Raw genomic sequence first — 23,673 nt, 5'->3', positions numbered from 1 at the left:
CGTGTCGTACCTGGTGTTTATCACTGTTCCGTGTCGTACCTGGTGTTTATCACTGTTCGGTGACGTACCTGGTGTTTATCACTGTTCCGTGTCGTACCTGGTGTTTATCACTGTTCCGTGTCGTACCTGGTGTTTATCACTGTTCCGTGTCGTACCTGGTGTTTATCACTGTTCCGTGTCGTACCTGGTGTTTATCACTGTTCCGTGTCGTACCTGGTGTTTATCACTGTTCCGTGTCGTACCTGGTGTTTATCACTGTTCCGTGTCGTACCTGGTGTTTATCACTGTATCGTGTCGTACCTGGTGTTTATCACTGTTCCGTGTCGTACCTGGTGTTTATCACTGTTCCGTGACGTACCTGGTGTTTATCAGTGTTCCGTGTCGTACCTGGTGTTGATCAGTGTTCCGTGTCGTACCTGGTGTTTATCACTGTTCCGTGTCGTACCTGGTGTTTATCACTGTTCCGTGTCGTACCTGGTGTTTATCACTGTTCCGTGTCGTACCTGGTGTTATCACTGTATCGTGTCGTACCTGGTGTTTATCACTGTTCCGTGTCGTACCTGGTGTTTATCACTGTATCGTGTCGTACCTGGTGTTTATCAGTGTTCCGTGTCGTACCTGGTGTTTATCAGTGTTCCGTGTCGTACCTGGTGTTTATCACTGTTCCGTGACGTACCTGGGTGTTTATCACTGTTCGTGTCGTACCTGGTGTTTATCAGTGTTCCGTGACGTACCTGGTGTTTATCACTGTATCGTGTCGTACCTGGTGTTATCACTGTCCGTGTCGTACCTGGTGTTTATCACTGTTCCGTGTCGTACCTGGTGTTTATCACTGTTTCGTGTCGTACCTGGTGTTTATCACTGTTCCGTGTCGTACCTGGTGTTTATCACTGTTCCGTGTCGTACCTGGTGTTTATCACTGTATCGTGTCGTACCTGGTGTTTATCACTGTTCGTGTCGTACCTGGTGTTTATCAGCTGTTCCGTGTACGTACCTGGTGTTTATCACTGTTCCGTGTCGTACCTGGTGTTTATCACTGTTCCGTGTCGTACCTGGTGTTATCACTGTTCGTGTCGTACCTGGTGTTTATCACTGTTCCGTGTCGTACCTGGTGTTTATCACTGTTCCGTGTACGTACCTGGTGTTTATCACTGTTCCGTGTCGTACCTGGTGTTTATCAGTGTTCCGTGTCGTACCTGGTGTTATCAACTGTTCCGTGTCGTACCTGGTGTTTATCACTGTTCCGTGTCGTACCTGGTGTTGATCACTGTTCCGTGTCGTACCTGGTGTTTATCACTGTATCGTGTCGTACCTGGTGTTTATCACTGTTCCGTGTCGTACCTGGTGTTTATCACTGTTCCGTGACGTACCTGGTGTTTATCACTGTATCGTGTCGTACCTGGTGTTTATCAGTGTTCCGTGTCGTACCTGGTGTTGATCACTGTTCCGTGTCGTACCTGGTGTTTATCACTGTTCCGTGTCGTACCTGGTGTTTATCACTGTTCGTGTCGTACCTGGTGTTTATCACTGTTCCGTGTCGTACCTGGTGTTTATCACTGTTCGTGTCGTACCTGGTGTTTATCACTGTTCCGTGGACGTACCTGGTGTTTATCACTGTATCCGTGTCGGTACCTGGTGTTTATCAGTGTTCCGTGTCGTACCTGGTGTTATCAGTGTTCCGTGACGTACCTGGTGTTTATCACTGTTCCGTGTCGTACCTGGTGTTTATCACTGTTCCGTGTCGTACCTGGTGTTTATCACTGTTCCGTGTCGTACCTGGTGTTTATCAGTGTTTCGTGTCGTACCTGGTGTTTATCACTGTATCGTGTCGTACCTGGTGTTTATCACTGTTCCGTGTCGTACCTGGTGTTTATCACTGTTCCGTGTCGTACCTGGTGTTTATCCAGCTGTTCCGGTGTCGTACCTGGTGTTGATCACTGTTCCGTGACGTACCTGGTGTTTATCACTGTATCGTGTCGTACCTGGTGTTTATCAGTGTTCCGTGTCGTACCTGGTGTTTATCAGTGTTTCGTGACGTACCTGGGGTTTATCACTGTTCCGTGTCGTACCTGGTGTTGATCAGTGTTCCGTGTCGTACCTGGTGTTTATCACTGTTCCGTGTCGTACCTGGTGTTGATCAGTGTTCCGTGACGTACCTGGTGTTTATCACTGTTCCGTGTCGTACCTGGTGTTTATCACTGTTCCGTGTCGTACCTGGTGTTTATCACTGTTCCGTGTCGTACCTGGTGTTTATCACTGTATCGTGTCGTACCTGGTGTTGATCACTGTATCGTGTCGTACCTGGTGTTTATCAGTGTTCCGTGTCGTACCTGGTGTTTATCACTGTTCCGTGACGTACCTGGTGTTTATCACTGTTCCGTGTCGTACCTGGTGTTTATCACTGTTCCGTGACGTACCTGGTGTTTATCACTGTTCCGTGTCGTACCTGGTGTTTATCACTGTTCCGTGTCGTACCTGGTGTTATCACTGTTCCGTGACGTACCTGGTGTTTATCACTGTATCGTGTCGTACCTGGTGTTTATCAGTGTTCCGTGTCGTACCTGGTGTTTATCAGTGTTCCGTGACGTACCTGGTGTTTATCAGTGTTCCGTGTCGTACCTGGTGTTTATCACTGTTCCGTGTCGTACCTGGTGTTTATCACTGTTCCGTGTCGTACCTGGTGTTGATCACTGTTCCGTGTCGTACCTGGTGTTTATCACTGTATCGTGTCGTACCTGGTGTTTATCACTGTTCCGTGTCGTACCTGGTGTTTATCACTGTTCCGTGTCGTACCTGGTGTTTATCACTGTTCCGTGTCGTACCTGGTGTTTATCACTGTTCGTGTACGTACCTGGTGTTGATCACTGTTCCGTGTCGTACCTGGGTGTTATCAGTGTTCCGTGACGTACCTGGTGTATCACTGTTCCGTGTCGTAACCTGGTGTTGATCAGTGGTTCCGTGACGTACCTGGGTTTCATCACTGTTCCGTGGACGTACCTGGTGTTGATCACTGTTCGTGTCGTACCTGGTGTTTATCACTGTTCCGTGTCGTACCTGGTGTTCATCACTGTATCGTGTCGTACCTGGTGTTTATCACTGTATCGTGTCGTACCTGGTGTTTATCAGTGTTCCGTGTCGTACCTGGTGTTTATCAGCGTTCCGTGACGTACCTGGTGTTTATCACTCTTCCGTGTCGTACCTGGTGTTTATCACTGTATCGTGTCGTACCTGGTGTTTATCACTGTTCCGTGACGTACCTGGTGTTTATCACTGTATCGTGTCGTACCTGGTGTTTATCAGTGTTCCGTGTCGTACCTGGTGTTGATCAGTGTTCCGTGACGTACCTGGGGTTTATCACTGTTCCGTGTCGTACCTGGTGTTTATCACTGTTCCGTGTCGTACCTGGTGTTGATCACTGTTCCGTGTCGTACCTGGTGTTTATCACTGTATCCGTGTCGTACCTGGTGTTTATCACTGTATCGTGTCGTACCTGGTGTTTATCACTGTTCCGTGTCGTACCTGGTGTTTATCACTGTTCCGTGTCGTACCTGGTGTTGATCACTGTTCGGTGACGTACCTGGTGTTGATCACTGTTCCGTGTCGTACCTGGGTGTTTATCAGTGTTCCGTGACGTACCTGGTGTTTATCACTGTTCCGTGTCGTACCTGGTGTTGATCAGTGTTCCGTGACGTACCTGGTGTTCATCACTGTTCCGTGACGTACCTGGTGTTTATCACGTTCCGTGTCGTACCTGGTGTTTATTTAGTTCGTGTCGTACCTGGTTTTTATCACTGTTTCGTGCGTACCTGGGTTTATCACTGTATGTGTCGTCCTGGTGTTATCATGTTCCGTGTCGTACCTGTGTTTATCACGTTCCGTGACGTACCTGGTGTTTATCACTTTCGTGTCGTACCTGGTGTTTATCAGTGTTCCGTGTCGTACCTGGTGTTTATCATGTTCCGTGCGTACCTGGGTTTAATCACTGTATCGTGTCGTACCTGGTGTTATCACTTCCGTGCGTAAATGTGTTTATCACTGTTACGTGTCGTAACCCGGTGTTTATCACGTTCCGTGCGTACCTGGTGTTTAAACATGTATCGTGTCGTACCTGGGTTTATCACCTGTTCCGGGGGTTTCCAGTACCTGGTGTTGATCATGTTCCGTGTCGTACCCGGTTTTTTTCTGTTCCCTTGTACTGGGTTTTCGTTCCCGGGGTCGTACCTGGTGTTTATCACTGTTCCGTGTCGTACCTGGTGTTTATCACTGTTCCGTGACGTACCTGGTGTTTATCACTGTATCGTGTCGTACCTGGTGTTTATCACTGTTCCGTGTCGTACCTGGTGTTTATCACTGTTCCGTGACGTACCTGGTGTTTATCACTGTATCGTGTCGTACCTGGTGTTTATCACTGTTCCGTGTCGTACCTGGTGTTTATCACTGTATCGTGTCGTACCTGGTGTTTATCACTGTATCGTGTCGTACCTGGTGTTTATCACTGTTCCGTGTCGTACCTGGTGTTTATCAGTGTTCCGTGTCGTACCTGGTGTTTATCACTGTTCCGTGTCGTACCTGGTGTTTATCACTGTTCCGTGTCGTACCTGGTGTTTATCACTGTTCCGTGTCGTACCTGGTGTTTATCACTGTTCCGTGTCGTACCTGGTGTTATCACTGTTCCGTGTCGTACCTGGTGTTTATCACTGTATCGTGTCGTACCTGGTGTTTATCAGTGTTTCCGTGACGTACCTGGTGTTTATCACTGTTCCGTGTCGTACCTGGTGTTTATCAGTGTTCCGTGACGTACCTGGTGTTGATCACTGTTCCGTGTCGTACCTGGTGTTTATCACTGTTTCGTGTCGTACCTGGTGTTTATCACTGTTCCGTGTCGTACCTGGTGTTTATCACGTGTTCGTGACGTACCTGGTGTTTATCACTGTATCCGTGTCGTACCTGGTGTTTATCAGTGTTCCGTGTCGTACCTGGTGTTTATCAGCTGTTCCGTGTCGTACCTGGTGTTTATCACTGTTCCGTGTCGTACCTGGTGTTTATCAGTGTTCCGTGTCGTACCTGGTGTTTATCACTGTTCCGTGTCGTACCTGGTGTTTATCACTGTATCGTGTCGTACCTGGTGTTTATCACTGTTCCGTGTCGTACCTGGTGTTTATCACTGTATCGTGTCGTACCTGGTGTTTATCACTGTTCCGTGTCGTACCTGGTGTTTATCACTGTATCCGGGCGTACGGTGTTTACATGTTTCCCTGTCGTACCGGTGTTATCAGTATTTTTCCGTGGACGGGGACCTGGTGTTTATCAGTGTTCTTTTCTACCTGTGTTTTATTCCAGGGGTTTTTTTCCGTGTCTACCTGGGGTTACAGTGTTCCCTGTCGTACCTGGTGTTTACAGGTTCCGGTGAACCCGGGGTTTCCCGTTCGTTGTACCCGGTGTTTTCACTGTTTGTTCGTCCGATGTTTTTCATGTTCTGTCGTACCCGGTGTTCATCCTGTTTCCTGCTACCTGGGTTTTTCATGTCGTGTCGTACCTGGTGTTTATCAGTGTTCCCTTCGTACCCGTGTTAAACTAATCCCTGCGTACCGGGGGTTATCAGTGTTCCCCTGTCGTACCCGGTGTTATCGTGTTTTTGTGCGTACCTGGTTTTCATGTTCCGTGCGTACCTGGGGTTTATCAGGGTTCCCCCTTTTGTACCTGGTTTTATCACGTTCGTTTTTTTTGTACCTGGTGTTTATCACTGTATCGTGTCGTACCTGGTGTTGATCACTGTTCCGTGACGTACCTGGTGTTTATCACTGTATCGTGTCGTACCTGGTGTTCGTCACTGTATCGTGTCGTACCTGGTGTTTATCACTGTTCCGTGACGTACCTGGTGTTTATCACTGTATCGTGTCGTACCTGGTGTTTATCAGTGTTCCGTGTCGTACCTGGTGTTGATCAGTGTTCCGTGACGTACCTGGTGTTTATCACTGTTCCGTGTCGTACCTGGTGTTTATCACTGTATCGTGTCGTACCTGGTGTTCATCACTGTTCCGTGTCGTACCTGATGTTTATCACTGTATCGTGTCGTACCTGGTGTTGATCACTGTTCCGTGACGTACCTGGTGTTTGATCACTGTATCGTGTCGTACCTGGTGTTTATCAGTGTTTCGTGACGTACCTGGTGTTTATCACTGTTCCGTGTCGTACCTGGTGTTTATCACTGTTCCGTGACGTACCTGGTGGGACTGTCCATAGTATCTAGGGTAGGTTTATCAAAAGTTTAAGTTGAGGGTTGTGGTTGTGTTAGTTCATTCAGTGACGGCCCCACTGTTTGGGAGATACATGCATGAATGATGTGTGTTTATTTCGGGAGGCTGTCGTATGATCGTGTTTGCCAGACATCCGATATGTTGGAAATACACTATCAATTTATTTGGATTTCAACCATTCTCGTTCTGTTAAGGATTCTAACAACTTGTGCGAATTACATAATGACATCTTGTTATGTATCATATTGACATAACAGTGTGTAAAACGTTACAATGTCATGACTAATAATACAACAGTATTAATGTAACACTACTAATGCTATGGGATTGATAATAGCGATGAAAATATAACAATTGATATGCAGATCCATTGTTAGGATTAGGGTTAAATAATGTTTTGTATTTTTTTTTAAACAATCCCCACTTCCAAATTCAGATAACTATAGCAAATAATTTCCTTGGTATATACCGACACGGAAAATAATCGCAACCTTCATCATCGGTAATATTTTTATTATTTCATTCGAAGGTGTCGTCTATATTAATACAACCAATTGAAGATACGTATTTTTTTATTATATAACACAGTGAATTTACAGTGAGTTATCATCACTTTGGCAAGAGTGTCAAGGTTGAAGAGGTGTCAGCCATTACAACAAATGTTCAAAGTTCAATAACGATTTACCTTCCCCATACTAGTCACGTGCATGTTATTCAAAACTGCTAATAGTTTGTCAATATGTGAAACTATCGGTATGGAATTGTTTTTCGTGTGAGTGTATTCTAAACTATTGACTTCAGTTATAAATCGTTCAATAATTCATAAAAATTCGAATAAAAAAGTCATTTTGATATCTTATATATTGATCCAGGGTGGTATGTATATCTTTCAACTGTTCGATTACTACTCCGCCAGTGGGATGGTTCTGTTATGGACCAGTTTCCTGGAGACGGTCGCCATAAGTTGGGTGTTTGGTAAGCATACTTTACCTCTTAGAATACGGGTCACAATATTGGTCTTGTTGCAGCAAATCAAATTATCGACAATCGTCAATATCTGTCCGTGGAAGACACACTCTAGGACATCACACGAGCATACAAAATCATACATACATACCACATCACATGTACATACATACCACATCACACGTACATACCACATCATACATACATACCACATCATACATACATACCACATCACACGTACATACCACATCATACATACATACCACATCATACATACATACCACATCATACATACATACCACATCACATGTACATACCACATCATACATACATACCACATCACATGTACATACCACATCACGTACATACCACATCATACATACATACCACATCACGTACATACCACATCACGTACATACCACATCATACGTACATACCACATCACACGTACATACCACATCATGAACATACCACATCACGTACATACCACATCACACGTAGATACCACATCACACGTACATACCACATCACGTACATACCACATCACACGTACATACCACATCATACATACATACCACATCATACATACATACCACATCACGTACATACCACATCACGTACATACCACATCACGTACATACCACATCACACGTACATACCACATCACGTACATACCACATCACGTACATACCACATCACGTACATACCACATCACACGTACATACCACATCACACGTACATACCACATCACGTACATACCACATCACGTACATACCACATCATGTACATACCACATCATACATACATACCACATCACGTACATACCACATCACGTACACGTACACGTACATACCACATCACGTACATACCACATCACGTACATACCACCACGTACATACCACATCACGTACATACCACATCATACGTACATACCACATCATACGTACATACCACATCACGTACATACCACATCACATACATACCACATCATACGTACATACCACATCATACGTACATACCACATCACGTACATACCACATCACGTACATACCACATCATACGTACATACCACATCACGTACATACCACAACACGTACATACCCCATCATACGTACATTTTGTACATACCACATCATACGTACATACCACATCATACGTACATGTACATACCACATCACGTACATACCACATCACATACACGTACATACCACATCACATACACGTACATACCACATCAAATACACGTACATACCACATCACATACACGTACATACCACATCAGGTACACATACATACCACATCACGTACACGTACATACCACATCACGTACACGTACATACCATATCACACGTGCATACCACATCACACGTACAAATGTACATACCATATCATACAGATATTCTATGATTGAAAATAAATACATTATGTTACCAGGTCACTGACACGATACTGTTACTCCAGTCCATGCTATACTAGTAATACTAATTTTGTGATTTCCCAGGTGTCGATCGATTTTATGACGCTATAGAGATGATGATTGGTTACCGGATCAGTCCTTATCTGAGGATTTGTTGGAAATACCTGACTCCTTTGTTATCCCTGGTAAGTTTCATTGTTGGTTTGTTATTGTTTAATGACCTATTAACAGCCAGGGTCATTTAAGGACGTTCCTGGTTTCAGAGGTAGAGGAAAGCCGGAGTACCCGGAGAAAAACCACCGGCCTACGGTCAGTACCTGGCAACTGCCCCACATAGGTTTCGAACTCGCAACTCAGAGTTGGAGGGCTAGTGATTAAGTGTCGGGACACTTTTTTTTTTAAATTATTTTTCAAAAGATTTTAATCATCAAATTGAAACGAACATAACACATACATACAAATATGTACAGTTAGTTAAAAGTAGTATCACACAACATACACATCCTCACCCACACCCCACCTTCACTCATCCACACCCGACCTTCACTCACCCACACCCGACCTTCACTCACCCACACCCCACCTTCACTCACCCACACCCGACCTTCACTCACCCACACCCCACCTTCACTCACCCACACCCCACCTTCACTCACCCACACCCGACCTTCACTCATCCCACACCCCCACCTTCACTCACCCACACCCCACCTTCACCCACCCACACCCGACCTTTACCCATCCACACCCCCACCTTCACCCACCCACACCCGACCTTCACCCATCCACACCCCCACCTTCACTCACCCACACCCGACCTTCACTCGCACACTCGCAAACACTTACCGCCACGGGCAAAAACACTCTTGCATGTTCAAACTCACACAAAATCACAGAAAAATTATATATGAAAAAATAGAACAAGACAAATTGATAACAAACCATACTTAATTGATTAAATAATTAGATTAAACAACATAATAGTCCATTAACATGTGACTAAGGTAAATCATTAACCCGATCATTTTATCGTTCAAGTTCTTATAAGTCATCAATTCATTTAGACAATAGAAATCACAGTAGTATTTTCACGTCAGACCCAAAAACATGTACAAATGGATTTGAGTTTTCAAAATACTTTGAAAATAAAGTAACATTCTGTTTTGAACGATAATAGACAAAACTGTAGTGAATATATTTTTTAATAGTGAACTTAAACGGCCCCCCAAGTTTCATCATAATATAGATGTTTATTTAATTTTTGTTTGTTTGATGGCCTATCGACAGTTGGAATCGTTTGGGGCCAAACAACACTTTAAAAAGACGCTCAAAAATTATAAAAAACAATACCAAAACAATAATAAAACCTCAAATGATTATATCTTTAATCGGTACATGAAAATATACACTAGTACCTTTAAAATATAAAATAACCAATGTGATCGATTTGTTGTTCTGCAGTGATATCTGATAAAATGCAATTGCATCTTGATAATCAAATATGACCGGGGATCAAAATTATGATGATTTGACAAAACAATAAGTTTCTTGATATCATTATCACCAATATGTTGTATATGCAATTTCATATTCGAGAATTTTCTCTATCCTGATTATAAAAAATTGCCATTGTATGCGGATAATTTTAAACTGAACACAAATACCATACTCCTTACACTTAGTGATACCTACTTCTTATCAGGAGCCTGAAGTTGGTTCCGAGTTCCGAGTTCCGAGTTCCGTTTTTTAATATTTAGGCACCAGTTCTGAGTTAGGAACTAGGAATTAGTTTCCAAATTGCTTAAAGAAAATATTCTACGTACTTTATCTCAATATAAGACCTGAATCTGAAAAAGAAATGATATGAGTGTAAGGACACTTATCAATCAGGTATAAACTTTACGGGACTTGGTCCTTGTTCCCAGTTCCGTTTAAAATAAATAAAACTAGTTCCGAGTTCCGTTTAAGTAAAACGGGATTACTATGTATTAGCTTTACGAGTTTTGGTCCCAGTTCCGAGTTCCGTTTAAGAAAATCTGAAATACTATGTATTAGCTTTATGGGTTTGGTCCCAGTTCCGAGTTCCGTTTAAGAAAATATTCTATGTACTTTATCTCAATAAAAGACCCGAATCTTATGAAGAAAAACTATATGTGTCAATGGTTGTAAAGGCAGTTATTTGTATCAGTCACGTATAAATTTTACGGGACTTGGTCCTAGTTTTCAGTTCCGTTTAAGAAAAACGAAACTAGGAACCAGTTCCGAATTCCGTTTAAGAAAAAAACCGAAACTTCTATGTATAAGCTTTACAGGTTTTGGTCCCAGTTCCGAGTTCAGTTTAAGAAAAACGAACTACTATGTTTAAACTTTACGGGACTTGGTCCCAGTTCCGAGTTCCGTTTAAGATAAACGGAACTAGGAACCAGTTCCCAGTTCCGTTTAAGAAAAATATTGCATGCGTTGTAACTTCTTTGAAAAAAGGATGACAACGCGACTGGTGTTGTAATATTACGAGAAATTGTTGCGTTGTAACCTCTAAGAGAGATTAAACATTTTAAGAATGCTCAAACATAAAATTGATAGGAACTCATTAATTACACTATATTGTTCATATGTTAGACCAATTTTAGAATATTCAGATACTGTTTGGGATAATTGTACTACTGCAGAGTCGAAATTACTTGAATCAATTCAAATTGAAGCAATGAAAACAATAACTGGGTTAAGAAGTGGAACATCTCATCATAAACTTTACAATGAAACTAATTTAGAACCACTTATTGAAAGACGTCGCAAACATAAACTTATCCTAATGTATAAAATATTGAACAAAATGACTCCTGAATATTTATTTGATATTGTTAGACCCTATATTAATAATAATGCTCCACATCATAACCTTAGAAATCATAGATTCTTTAATATTCCTCGATGCAGAACAAACTTGTATGATAACAGCTACTTCATTGATGTCATGAAAATTTGGAACTCCCTTGAAACAGACTTAACAAGTGCTCCTTCACTGAATATTTTTAAATCTAAATTGAATAGAAATAGGCCTTTAAACACTGATACTACTCACTTATTTAAACTTTGCTCACCTAGAAAATTAAATATCACTCTTTGCCAATTAAGAAACTCTGCTAGCAACTTAAATTATCACAGATTAATAGATCATCTAATTCCAAATTCAGCCTGTTCCTGTGGTTATTACTCTGAGGATCTAGACCATTACTTCTTCTATTGTCCAAATTACAACCATATAAGGCACTTTATACATGACATATTTATACAAGTTGGTTTTATGGATATTAACTTACTAACATGTGGTAACTATGAACTTTCACTTGATCTTAACAAATTTGTTTTAAATAATGTAGAAAGATTTATAACTAATTCGAGAAGGTTTTAATTCTCATTGAATCAATTAATTATATAATATTTCATTAATATGTATGTATATTATTATCATTGTTCAATAAAATACTCATCTTTCTCAATGTCAGGTAGGTGAAGCGTTTTTGCTCTACAAAATTTTGTATAATTATCTATTTTTTATATATATATATATATAATGTTTACGTATATAAATAAAAATATTTCCTGAACTTTTGATACTTTTCAACTAGAAATTATTCCATTAAACTATGAAAAACTACTTAAACTATTACAATGATGTGTGTATGAGTGTATGAGTGTATGTTCAAATGTTATAAATAACCCTAATTATATAGCTCTATTGTTCAAGTTGTCTAGAAAAATGCTATCAATATTATATTATCAAAATGTCATTTACATATGTATGTGGGAGAAGACTGATATAGGCTAAGCCTGTTGTCAAATCCCTTTGTATTATAAGATCTTGTACAATAAAATTTGTTGAAATTGAAAAAAAAAGAGAGAATGTTACAACGCAGTTTTCGTTTATGGTACATTTATTTATTTTTACCCTTTCGTAAATGACAAGTAGCTTGTAAAAACAACTTTCTAGATATCACGAAATGTGAGTCCATGAAGGAACATTTGAGTTTTTATTTGTAGTTGATGTATCTATATGTGTATAGTTAAAGTAAACAAACAAAGCAATAACTGCAAAGTATATTTCATACACCATTTTGTTTTTCAATATAGCTTCTACTGTTGAGGTGAAATGTCTATATGACGACTGGGAAAACATCTTTAATTGGTATTACTGAAGTTTTATTCAACATAAATAAAAAAAAAAATACAATTTCATTGAATAATATTGAACAGTTGTTTCATTGGCACTTGGAAACATAGAAATACGCGTGGTAGCAGGGAACTTCTAAGGACCTGTTGCCAAAGGCCTTCCTTGTTATTCGCTGTCAATGTGTAGACTGTTCCCCCAGTACCATTTTATTATTATTATACCTCAGACTTGTATCACAGCTTCTGATTAGTGAAAACCATGTCACGTGATTAAAAACATTCGTTATGTCAACCACAACTTTCCAAATAATTCATTATTTACTTGCTGTCGCTTTCGAAACATCATGTCACCCTCTGAATATCATAATGTCACCCTCTCGTGAGCCCTCCAAAATCGTTATGTCACCCTCTCGTGAGCCCCAACTCGGAACTCTCTTCCGGAACGTCTTCAAAAGTAGTCGAATCAGAGAAGTTCCGAGTATTCTGCTTGACAACAACAATGGCTGCCGGCGGACGCTATCGTCTGCCAACAGAGGAGGAATTGGCGAAATTATTGCAAGAAAAGGATTCTAAAAACACCAAAAGGGTCATCAATGTGGCCGTGGATTCCTTTAGACATTTCCTATCTGCAACAGGTAGGCCTAGACCAAGGATTGTGAAAACTTCGACGTCCATACATTGAAAGTTCAACTGGGAGAATTTTATGCCGGGTCCAGAAAGACGATGGGGTACCTCTTAAATTTTTTTCTTAAAAACTGTTGATAGTAATAAATAAACTTATTGATATCAAAATTAATTCACTTATGTTTTTTTTCGGTATAATAAAACAATTACTGCCCTTGTTCCGGGTTGACATGAATATTTGCCCACCCTTGAGGTGTCATGTCACCCTCGGGCTACGCCCTCGGGTGACATGACACCTCTCGGGTGGTCAAATATTCATGTCAACCCGGAACAAGGGCAATAATTGTATATTAATCTACAATTTGTGATATCACTAATTCGAATTTATGGTATCATTAAATGATTTAACGATATCATGATTTCTAATTTATGATATTACCATTTAATGAATTAATTATATCAACAATTCGTATTGATATCACTAAATATTCCTTGAATTACTGATATCAATAATGGAATTATTTATATAAATAAATAGAATAAATGATAACCATTAATTATGTCGCCCCCGTAAGTTTTGGGGGGACATATTGCTTTGTTTCCCGCGAGGAGGGGATGCTTGGGATTGCATTTGAGTTTTGTAAGTCAGAGCTCACATAATCTGATTCTGAAAATATAAATTTATTCATACGTTTTATTCCGTGCGACAACTTGTATTCTTGTTAACATATCGTCTCCATATTTGGTACAAAGGTTCCCTGAGAGGAGGGGGGTGTACATGCTTGTTTTTGAGGTCCATAGGTCAAAGGTTACATGATCTGTTACTAAAAATAAATTTTTTCCCACGTTAACTTTCTTTCTTACCGACCAATTCTGTCCATCTTTTGTCTTATATATACTATATGAGTAGTGGACGCATAGCTTTGCATTTTAATTCAGTAGGTCAAAGGTCACATTATATGTTACTTTTATTATCAGTTTCCTTTTTTCCGCCTGAATCTTGTCCGATACATTTCTTGAAATCCGCCAGTTGAATCCCGATGAAACTTTGTAGGAATATTATTTGGCAAGTGTAGATGTGCCTTTTTGCATTCGATTTTTCCGACCCCCCTACCAATATGGCCGCCTTGGCATCTGAATGGTCAAAACATTGGTATATAAGAATTTTGAGGAAACGCAAACGAAAACCTTTTACTGCGCGTCCTCCAACCCGGCATGGCCGCCGTACGATCTGATTGGTCAACATTTCAACAAGGTCCGATTAACATGGCATTTCGTGTGAAGTGTATCAAACGACTGTCTGGCGTTTTGTGGACTTTCCGTAACGGCTCTCATTCCGAATAGACCTTGTTCAATTATTTATATCATGAATTCGAACTAATGATCGACAACATTAATTCGATTCATTCATATCGCTTATTCAATGAATCAAATAATATCCTTAATCGAATACTTAGAGATAATAACAATTTGAACATGTATATTTCTAGATCGTCCCGGTATTATCCCGCGACCACCATATCAGTCCGAGGGACTTTGGTAATAACATTAATTAACGCGAGGAACCACATCAAACATGTTACAGAGGAATTAATGATATCACACATTAGAATTAGTAATATCACTAAATGCCCAAAATTCTTGATATCATGAATTCTAATTAAATTTATCACTTATAGTATTGCGATTAAATGATATCAATATATTGATGTCAATATGGTTTTTGTGATGGAAGCGCCCAGTTGCCGATAGTTTGATCAGCATTATTTCATAACTGTTGCAAGGCCTCGATTAGTGACAAGACGTTATCTTTGTTTTTAGAATAGAAAAGTAAAATGTTGTTACCATGTTTTACAGCTTTATCATTTTGCATTTGAAATGAGCATTGAACTTGTCCATTTAGTCCAATTAAGATTCCGACCCAGTGGTAGACTTAACAGCATATTCTTATGCATATCATCAGGAAGTTGTCATTTACTGTGTCTGATGTAGGTAATTGTCTCTGGTACTCCGGTCCCTTCCACGACTCAAACTGGTTCTTTGTTCCGTATAGCTTGAACGGAACTGGAATTGGATGCTATTTTAATACAGTTAAAACGGAACTCGGAACTACAAGCAATATTTTCTTAAACAAAACTTATTTTAATCCAGACTAGGGGTTCATATTTAGATGACGTACATACAACATTTTCTTATACAGAACTGGGAACTTTATCCTAATCCCCTGAAGCTTAAACGGAACAGGGAACGACATCCAATTCGTAACGGACCTCGAAACTGGTTCATAGATAGGACATTTTAAACGGAAAATGGAACTGGTTCCTAGTTCCGTTGTTCTTAAACGGAACTCGGAACTAAGGGCCAAAGTCCCGTAAAGCTTATACATAGTAGTTTGGTTTTTTCTTAAACGGAATTCGGAACTGGTTCCTAGTTCCGTTTTTCTTAAACGGAACTGGTTCCTAGTTATGTTTTTCTTAAGCGGAACTCGGAACTCGGAACTCGGACCAAGTCCCGTAAAGTTTATACATAGTATTTCGTTTTTCTTCAACGGATCTCGGAACTGGGACCAAAACGCATAAAGCTAATACATAGTATTTCAGTTTTTCTTAAACGGAACTCGGAACTCGGAACCAATTTCAGGCTCCCTTTTTTTCTATTTATGACGGGTCTTGTCTTGCAGAAGACGTTTACCCTTCGGGAATACCTGGTCCTATTCCCCTTTTATCGTCTCCATACAAATCTATAATGTTCTTAGTTTTAGCATCATCATCATCATCATCATCATCATCATCATCTCCTCGGTTCCTATTTACGTCCTTTCAATGTGTGGTCTGATCATGAAAACAAAATGGTCAACAGACGGCCATCTTCGATATTTGCAGGTACAGTTTGTTATTCATATTTCTTGAGAAATACTGGAATACAGTCCCTAGTAATGCCTGTGCAGTTTAGAAAGTGATTAAAAAAACAACATGATAAAAAGGAAGTTTGAATTTTAACAGTTTGAATTCGTTGTCGCTATATTTGGACTTTTTTTCTTTCTGAAATATGTCCAGACGTAAGATTTGAAAGTTTTGCCACATTGCACGATTAGTAAAAGGCGACCAAAGAGATTATATCATTGACCTTCTTTCATAACAACTTCATTGACAATGCCTTACATTTCGCCTGTAGTTTATCGTTCGCCCTATATGAATTAGACTTGGGGTTCTCTCTCCTGGCCAAGACATGTTCGATTCTTTAAGACTTGAAGCTAATATTACAGCTCAGCATTTAATTTGGAAATGGGACGACTGGTCCGGGTTGTCAGAATAACGTGACCGGGTTTGGGTGGCCTGTTCGACGGTGTCGGCAGTAAGTTTAGATACGATAGCATCATATGGAGACAGACACAAATATACTGCAGCCTCTTAAACACACTGACATCTTTTACTTATCGTATATTGCCATTATTTAATCGATTTTATGTTAGAATTACGGTTTCGTTATTATCTCAGAAATCACACAAACACAAACAAAATACCACCAGTTAAGCCACAATAGATGAAAACATGCTGTGATGCTGAGATAAAGTGATTTATTGTTAAATCAATCAACTTGAATTATGTTGGTTTTCTCTGTTGTTTTAAAGTGTATTTGATATCTACAGGGATTGTTTGTCACCGAGGCGGTTTTGTTCCGACCTCTTACGTATAACACGACGTACCAGTACCCGGGGTGGGCCCAGGCGCTCGGTGTCATGTTGGCCGTCTCTGCTATGTTGTGTGTTCCAGTCTACGGGATCGCAAAACTTACCATTGCGTCCGGGCCACTAACGGAGGTTAAGTATAAACCATCATGCAATATCAACATTGTCGCCGATTTTTTTTCCCACAACATGATTGGTACGTGACTCGAACTTCCAAAATAGATAAACACGAACGTCCAGCAGCCTCCAAAAAACATACACTACACGCATGCGTGTTGCACACTTAAATAGTAAGCCAATTAGTAAACAAGAGACTTTCAAATACATTGTTACCAGACGTTCAAACTCCTCATTTGATATGATCACACAGTTTCCATTCATTCCAACGAGACAATGCACATACTAAAACCACCCGCATGTACCTCGCAAACACGAGTGGTGATTCTGGATTTTCTTCCCTGTTTTATATTTATAGGATAATGATGAGTCTAAGATATATCTTCTGTCCCCATTTCAACACATGTAATTGTTTGTTTGCATTGCTTTGTTTAACTACCTATCAATAGGTATTTAAGGATTGACTCACCTGTGTGCGAGATGTATGCGCTTTAGTGTATGTGTGTTTTAGGTGGCTGCGCCATGTTTGTGTTTGTCTCCATGTGATAGCATGGAGCGGATGCTGACTTTATAGTGCTACCTCACTGAAGCATACTGCCGAAGACACCCAAAAAGACGTCTCACCAGGTCACATTATACTGACATTGAGCAAACCAGTCGTCCCACTCCTTAAATGCTGAGCGTGAAGCAGGAGTTACAACTTCAAGTTTTATAGACTCGCCCCGTTAGGAAGAGAAAATGTAGTTACTCTTTACGATAATGTAATTGGGGCTGTAGGTACAATTCTTAGGCCCTAATGTTGAATTATGTGATGATTTTGTATGTCAATAATTCTATGTTGAATATATTAATGTTGTTGAATGTGATGGTAACATTAACTTAATTAAGTGATATTTAACGATCATCCTGCTATGATAATCAATTACCTATGTTACTTGGATGGTCTTCCCCTCGACACGTGTTATCAGCTGGTCTTCCCCTCGACACGTGTTATCAGCTGGTCTTCCCCTCGACATGTGCTATCAGCTGGTCTTCCCCTCGACACGTGTTATCAGCTGGTCTTCCCCTCGACACGTGTTATCAGCTGGTCTTCCTCTCGACACGTGTTATCAGCTGGTCTTCCCCTCGACACGTGTTATCAGCTGGTCTTCCCCTCGACACGTGTTATCAGCTGGTCTTCCCCTCGACACGTGTTATCAGCTGGTCTTCCCCTCGACACGTGTTATCAGCTGGTCTTCCCCTCGACACGTGTTATCAGCTGGTCTTCCCCTCGACACGTGTTATCAGCTGGTCTTCACCCCGACACGTGTTATCAGCTGGTCATCCCCTCGACACGTGTTATCAGCTGGTCTTCACCCCGACACGTGTTATCAGCTGGTCTTCCCCTCGACATGTGTTATCAGCTGGTCTTCCCCTCGACACGTGTTATCAGCTGGTCTTCCCCTCGACACGTGTTATCAGCTGGTCTTCACCCCGACATGTGTTATCAGCTGGTCTTCCCCTCGATACGTGTTATCAGCTGGTCTTCCCCTCGACACGTGTTATCAGCTGGTCATCCCCTCGACACGTGTTATCAGCTGGTCTTCCTCTCGACACGTGTTATCAGCTGGTCTTCGCCCCGACACGTGTTATCAGCTGGTCTTCCCCTCGATACGTGTTATCAGCTGGTCTTCCCCTCGACACGTGTTATCAGCTGGTCATCCCCTCGACACGTGTTATCAGCTGGTCTTCCTCTCGACACGTGTTATCAGCTGGTCATCCCCTCGACACGTGTTATCAGCTGGTCTTCCTCTCGACACGTGTTATCAGCTGGTCTTCACCCCGACATGTGTTATCAGCTGGTCTTCCCCTCGACACGTGTTATCAGCTGGTCTTCCTCTCGACACGTGTTATCAGCTGGTCTTCCTCTCGACACGTGTTATCAGCTGGTCTTCGCCCCGACACGTGTTATCAGCTGGTCTTCGCCCCGACACGTGTTATCAGCTGGTCTTCACCCCGACACGTGTTATCAGCTGGTCTTCCTCTCGATACGTGTTATCAGCTGGTCTTCCCCTCGACACGTGTTATCAGCTGGTCTTCCCCTCGACACGTGTTATCAGCTGGTCTTCCTCTCGACACGTGTTATCAGCTGGTCTTCGCCCCGACACGTGTTATCAGCTGGTCTTCGCCCCGACACGTGTTATCAGCTGGTCTTCACCCCGACACGTGTTATCAGCTGGTCTTCCTCTCGACACGTGTTATCAGCTGGTCTTCCCCTCGACACGTGTTATCAGCTGGTCTTCCCCTCGACATGTGCTATCAGCTGGTCTTCACCCCGACACGTGTTATCAGCTGGTCATCCCCTCGACACGTGTTATCAGCTGGTCTTCCCCTCGATACGTGTTATCAGCTGGTCTTCCCCTCGACACGTGTTATCAGCTGGTCTTCCTCTCGACACGTGTTATCAGCTGGTCTTCCCCTCGACACGTGTTATCAGCTGGTCTTCCTCTCGACACGTGTTATCAGCTGGTCTTCGCCCCGACACGTGTTATCAGCTGGTCTTCACCCCGACACGTGTTATCAGCTGGTCTTCCTCTCGACACGTGTTATCAGCTGGTCTTCCTCTCGACACGTGTTATCAGCTGGTCTTCCCCTCGACATGTGCTATCAGCTGGTCTTCACCCCGACACGTGTTATCAGCTGGTCTTCACCCCGACACGTGTTATCAGCTGGTCTTCCTCTCGACACGTGTTATCAGCTGGTCTTCCCCTCGACATGTGTTATCAGCTGGTCTTCCTCTCGACACGTGTTATCAGCTGGTCTTCCCCTCGACATGTGTTATCAGCTGGTCTTCCTCTCGACACGTGTTATCAGCTGGTCTTCCCCTCGACATGTGTTATCAGCTGGTCTTCCTCTCGACACGTGTTATCAGCTGGTCTTCCCCTCGACACGTGTTATCAGCTGGTCTTCCTCTCGACACGTGTTATCAGCTGGTCTTCGCCCCGACACGTGTTATCAGCTGGTCTTCACCCCGACACGTGTTATCAGCTGGTCTTCCTCTCGACACGTGTTATCAGCTGGTCTTCCCCTCGACACGTGTTATCAGCTGGTCTTCCCCTCGACATGTGCTATCAGCTGGTCTTCACCCCGACACGTGTTATCAGCTGGTCATCCCCTCGACACGTGTTATCAGCTGGTCATCCCCTCGACACGTGTTATCAGCTGGTCTTCACCCCGACACGTGTTATCAGCTGGTCATCCCCTCGACACGTGTTATCAGCTGGTCTTCCTCTCAACACGTGTTATCAGCTGGTCTTCCCCTCGACATGTGTTATCAGCTGGTCTTCCCCTCGACATGTGCTATCAGCTGGTCTTCCTCTCGACACGTGTTATCAGCTGGTCTTCCTCTCGACATGTGTTATCAGCTGGTCTTCCCCTCGACATGTGCTATCAGCTGGTCTTCCCCTCGACACGTGTTATCAGCTGGTCTTCCTCTCGACATGTGTTATCAGCTGGTCTTCCCCTCGACATGTGCTATCAGCTGGTCTTCCCCTCGACACGTGTTATCAGCTGGTCTTCCTCTCAACACGTGTTATCAGCTGGTCTTCCCCTCGACACGTGTTATCAGCTGGTCTTCCTCTCGACACGTGTTATCAGCTGGTCTTCCCCTCGACACGTGTTATCAGCTGGTCTTCACCCCGACACGTGTTATCAGCTGGTCTTCCCCTTGACATGTGTTATCAGCTGGTCTTCCTCTCGACATGTGTTATCAGCTGGTCTTCACCCCGACATGTGTTATCAGCTGGTCTTCCCCTCGACACGTGTTATCAGCTGGTCTTCCCCTCGACACGTGTTATCAGCTGGTCTTCCCCTCGACACGTGTTATCAGCTGGTCTTCCTCTCGACACGTGTTATCAGCTGGTCTTCACCCCGACATGTGTTATCAGCTGGTCTTCCCCTCGACACGTGTTATCAGCTGGTCTTCGCCCCGACACGTGTTATCAGCTGGTCTTCCTCTCGACACGTGCTATCAGCTGGTCTTCCTCTCGTCACGTGTTATCATATGAAACTGCCTGTTGAAAAGTCCAATTTCAATTACACTTTTAATATCAGTGAACATTTTTATTTTTCAGCGATGGCACGTGGTCACAACACCAATTCTCAAAAAGCATCAGTTACACCCGAACTGGACTGCGTGCAACCGGAAAGGAGAACTTGAGAATCCAGAACTCTCATAATATCCAACGATATTTCCGTGGCTGTGGACACATTGATTTAGATAATCTTTAATACTATAAAATTTCAGACTTTGATAGGTCAATACGAGGTGTTTATTATTATCATGTTAATAAAACCACGCATCGACTGATATAGAAAAACTATTATAGCCGGATTATATAATTACAACTATAAGCTATTAAATGTTCACGATGTATGTACCCTTATAAAGAGACTACAAAATATATGCTATTACATGTTATATACAAAACACAATCCATATAGTAAAATTTAATGAATATCATTCAAAATATTAATTTGCTAATGATAATATCATTCTCAAAGTTTCAAAGGCATTTGCTTGTCGCTGTTGTAATTTTACTATGTTGGATAATGCTGTACAATAAGTGATTAATAATAAATCAATTTTTAAAACGCCCAGTCCATTGCATCTTTCGAAATGAAGCTATTGATGTTAATGTAGAAATTCCGGTATTGGAACTCCTCTGTCTTTTCAGTCTCGAGAAACGGCATGTTACATTGATACATGAAAGCAACGGATTGCTATAAATTAACCAATGTGCAAATAACTTTACAATGCATTGTGTAGAACGTTTTCATACCATTCAATAATATTCGTAATACAACCGGTATTCGAAATTGGTTCCACTTCACAAAAGGATGCTTCGGACCATATTTGGTAAAAATCCGCTATATCGACCTTGACAAGTAGAACAAAAGGATGATGAACGGACGCCAGATGAAACAACATAAGCTAAAGGAGTTGGTACGTTGGTACTGTATATTGTGTAGCTTTGATTGGTTTGTCGTGTTAACAAACGCCCCAAACTTTGTGATTTCACTCCGTTGTCGAGACGAGAAATATTTTCCGTCGTGTGTTTGGCCTCTACATTCATCATTTGACTTTACCGAACGTGTTCCTCACATGCACATATAAAAATAGAATTGAAAATGTCTGATATAACATATCGCCTCTCCATGGCACAGGTATCGGTAAATGTATTCGGCTGTGAAGATAAAGAAATATGTAACAAATTAGCTTTTTTTTTACTCAGATAGCATGACCTGTATTTTAAATCGGATGTTTTGCTATTAGCTGACGTAATTCAAGAATCATATGCCAAAATTACAATGGTTAACATTCCTGTCATTATTACAGCAGTCCCGGCTTAGCATGCAAACCGCACATCTCTAAAACTGATCGGTGTACATTCAGAAATGTTAACCGACTCAGTATTTGTTCCGTGAGTAGGGAGTGCATGGATGTGTTTCCATGGATTCGAAAAGTATGTCGGAACCAATAGCCCTTACATCCCCGAGACATATGATATTTCGAGACCAAATTCTTACATTTTGTATACAGATTGTAACAATCTGTCTCTGTATGTTCAGTCTGAACCGTTACCGGCCTTTAAGTGGTTGGATGACAATAATAACTTTGATGTCATAAATGTTGCCAAAAAATAGGTTATGTGAAAGGAATGAATTCAAAGTTCCCGCTCAAGTTACACGATTCCAATTCGTCGTGTCCTTCGGCTCAAGAGTGCAGTCGTGGATTGTCACCTTACAACCTTACAAGTTACAACCAGATTTATATGAGGACGGCATCAAGGTGACACCAAGAGTAAGAAAACAAAGCACAGACATAGTAGCAAGGAAGGAAAGGAAGGTTTTAAGTGGTGCAATGGATCCCGGATGTCTACTTTGGTCTCTCCAATGTTTCCTTCATAAGAAATACGAAGACAATCCCCGATTTTTTAGGGGCCCAACTTTAGTGGCATCCTGCGATCAACATGAAGTAGGATACATGGGGCCGTATTCTTCATACCGCGCTATCATAAATCACAAAGAGACAAACAGGAACATAGCACACGCATTCACCACACACATTCACCACACACATTCAACACACACATTCACCACACGCATTCACCACACACATTAACCACACACATTACCACACACATTCACCACACACATTCATCACACACATTCACCACACACATTCACCACACACATTCACCACACACATTCACCACACACATTCACCACACACATTCGTCACACACATTCACCACACACATTCACCACACACATTCACCACACACATTCGTCACACACATTCACCACACACATTACCACACACATTCACCACACACATTACCACACACATTCGTCACACACATTCACCACACAAATTCACCACAAACATTCAC

The 23,673-nt window shown here is 41.9% G+C and overlaps 1 protein-coding gene across 1 annotated transcript in view; it reads left to right on the top strand.

The window, feature by feature from the left end:
• LOC117315097 (sodium- and chloride-dependent taurine transporter-like) overlaps window positions 1-21,869 on the top strand; it is a 59,963-nt gene extending 38,094 nt beyond the window's left edge. The window contains exons 12-15 of the mRNA XM_033869243.1: window positions 7,130-7,232; window positions 8,725-8,825; window positions 17,084-17,254; window positions 21,352-21,869. Of these exons, the coding sequence (XP_033725134.1) occupies window positions 7,130-7,232; window positions 8,725-8,825; window positions 17,084-17,254; window positions 21,352-21,456 (480 nt within the window). The 3' untranslated portion in view covers window positions 21,457-21,869. The remainder of the gene's footprint in view (window positions 1-7,129; window positions 7,233-8,724; window positions 8,826-17,083; window positions 17,255-21,351) is intronic.
• Window positions 21,870-23,673: the final 1,804 nt, after the last annotated feature.

The sequence above is a fragment of the Pecten maximus genome, chromosome 17, assembly GCF_902652985.1.
Source record: "Pecten maximus chromosome 17, xPecMax1.1, whole genome shotgun sequence".
Lineage (NCBI taxonomy): Eukaryota > Metazoa > Mollusca > Bivalvia > Pectinida > Pectinidae > Pecten > Pecten maximus.
Note: the sequence above shows the minus strand (reverse complement) of the source record. Positions and strands in the feature narration are given on the sequence as shown.